At 36.9% G+C, this 2,265-nt stretch overlaps 1 protein-coding gene across 1 annotated transcript; it reads right to left on the reverse strand.

Annotated features, from left to right (window-relative positions):
• Positions 1–1,017: 1,017 nt before the first annotated feature.
• LOC145672578 (uncharacterized) lies at positions 1,018–1,560 on the reverse strand. The gene has a single exon (XM_081741738.1). It carries the CDS (start codon positions 1,558–1,560, stop codon positions 1,018–1,020), a length of 543 nt encoding a protein of 180 aa, XP_081597864.1.
• Positions 1,561–2,265: the final 705 nt, after the last annotated feature.

Here is a 2,265-nt window from a genome sequence, read left to right on the forward strand (position 1 = left end):
ATCATTGCACAACTACAGTATAACAGAAATGTGGAAATACGGTTTGACGGACATATTGAGAAACGTATGCTTTGACGGATATATAGAAAAACGTAAGTTTAACCTTCGTGCTAGAAGCTGGAGTACTAAGCTCTTAGAAATGAAACACGGATGACAAACTAAAATGATCTAGAGAAGGAAAAAAATGTCGATAACTCAAAAGTTAAAATAAAGTTAAATAACCTGTAAAATTGCCCTCAAATACTACATTCTTCATGTTAGCTTTAATTCGTAAAATATGTGCTCCATCCATCTTGATGGTGAATTACAGAGCTAAATATGGCATTCAGGTCGTGGAAATCTTATCTAACTATAGAATATACTATAAGAAAGCTATTTGGATAGAAAAATCATGAAAATGAAAAAAGCCAAAATTTCCAAAATTCTCGGTTTTTTTCCAAAAAAGCCGGCTTTTTATGTGAAAAAAACTATCGATTCAAAAAAGCCGGCTTTTTTGCATCTCTACTTGGGAGTCATCACTATCATCATCTGAGTCTGAAGAACTCGCCGATGTTTTAGTGTCTGTGTTATCTGGACACGAAATCACTATTCTTTCTGATTCTTGTTCCATCAATCCATCTTTTTCCCAATATTTCCGCTCACATTCTTCTACATGCCTGCAGAACCCTCGCCAGTCCTCTTGTGTACAAGACATGATTCTACGTTTTGTCAGTTCATGCAATGTATTAATTGCAAGCGAACCTGTTGTGTTGCTGTCCCTAATGAAGCTCTTTACTTTTGCCCAAGCAAGTTCAATTGCATTCAGATCACACATATAGGGTGGAAGCCGTAAGACTGAAACTGGCCGTGTTCTTCAAAAAGTTTGTCAACGCGATACACTTTCTCCCTTGGTTTGTGCAGCTGAATAATTTGGAACAGTTCAGCCTTTCGTAAGTTTTCATCAAAAGAAAGATTCTGTGTTCGTAGCCACTGCATCATAGTTGACTTTAAACTGGTAGATGTTGGGATTCTCAGTGATTACACGCTGTGGTATGGAGCATTGTCCAAGATTACAACAGATTGAGGAGGAATATTTGGCAATAACTTCTCCCGTACCCACTTCTCAAAATTTTCACTATTCATTTGCCCGTGATAGTCACCAGTAGAACTGCCTGCTTTATAAATTAACTGTGCATTAGGCACAAATCCCTCCGTACTTCCAGCGTGCACTACAATGAGTCTATTTTTATTGGTGCTGTTAGAATATACTCCTGCTACATCATCATTTTGCCAACATCGCGAATATGTAATATTACTATCTACAGCAGTTTCATCTACATATATTATCGTCCTTTTTTCCTCACGAGCCTTCTTTACAGACCGTAAATACTTACTTCTCCAAGCTACAATATCAGGTCTTTCAATAAGCAATTTTAGTTTGCTCGCGCAAGTTTTCCACCTAAACCCCATTTCTTTCAGAACTTTTCTTAACAAAGTGGCTTTCCACGGAAAGTGAATCTTCTCTTTCAAAACAGGCAGCAGCTTGTTACATGAGGGTACCACCTTTTGAATTAAGTACATATCATTAACAGTTCTTCTAATAACACATCGATCAAAGTCATCGACATGTACATTTCTGTTAGGAGTTCTTTTCCTATGTTTCCCAGGAGATAACAGTTTCCGCTGTGGGGACCGCGCATTTCTTTCATCTGATTCTTTCCGGATCTTAATAATTGTAGTCACCTAAGTACCTGTCGCAATTGCTGCACGTTTGTTGGCACGATTGATAGGGACAATACATTGCTTTGTTTTAGCTTCTTGGTCACAAAAATCTATAACTTTACTAATAATTTCTCTCCCTTCACTGTGTATTGTTTTGCCTTTCTTTCCCATGTTCTTGCAATAATTCGTAACACACGGAAACTCCTCAACAAAATCACCACGATGAAATATATATATATCAACAAATAACAAACTAATCAACGATTAACAACAATAACAAAAACACCAAACAAAATAACAATTCCACACCCGACACACCACAAGCACTAAATGTTGAACTGACAACTTACTGCGACAACAAACAACTACTAAATTTCTAATCGTGTGTCCCTCTCAAAACCTCTGCAAGCTTGCCATCGTTGGAAATCATTGGCATGAGATTTTGTGTGCCGAATTATTTATTTTTTAACACTTTGTTTCGATTAGTATGTTCACTTACTTCAGTCATGCATAGTTTCTGAATTACATAAATTAAGAACACTCTACATAAAAGAACAGTAACTC

The sequence above is a fragment of the Thermobia domestica genome, chromosome 16, assembly GCF_964235325.1.
Source record: "Thermobia domestica chromosome 16, izTheDome1.hap1.1, whole genome shotgun sequence".
Taxonomy (NCBI): Eukaryota; Metazoa; Arthropoda; class Insecta; order Zygentoma; family Lepismatidae; genus Thermobia; species Thermobia domestica.

What these genes read in the sequence shown, in the direction of transcription:
- LOC145672578 (XM_081741738.1), bottom strand. Translation starts at nt 1,560, where the DNA reads ATGTACTTAATTCAAAAGGTGGTACCCTCATGTAACAAGCTGCTGCCT.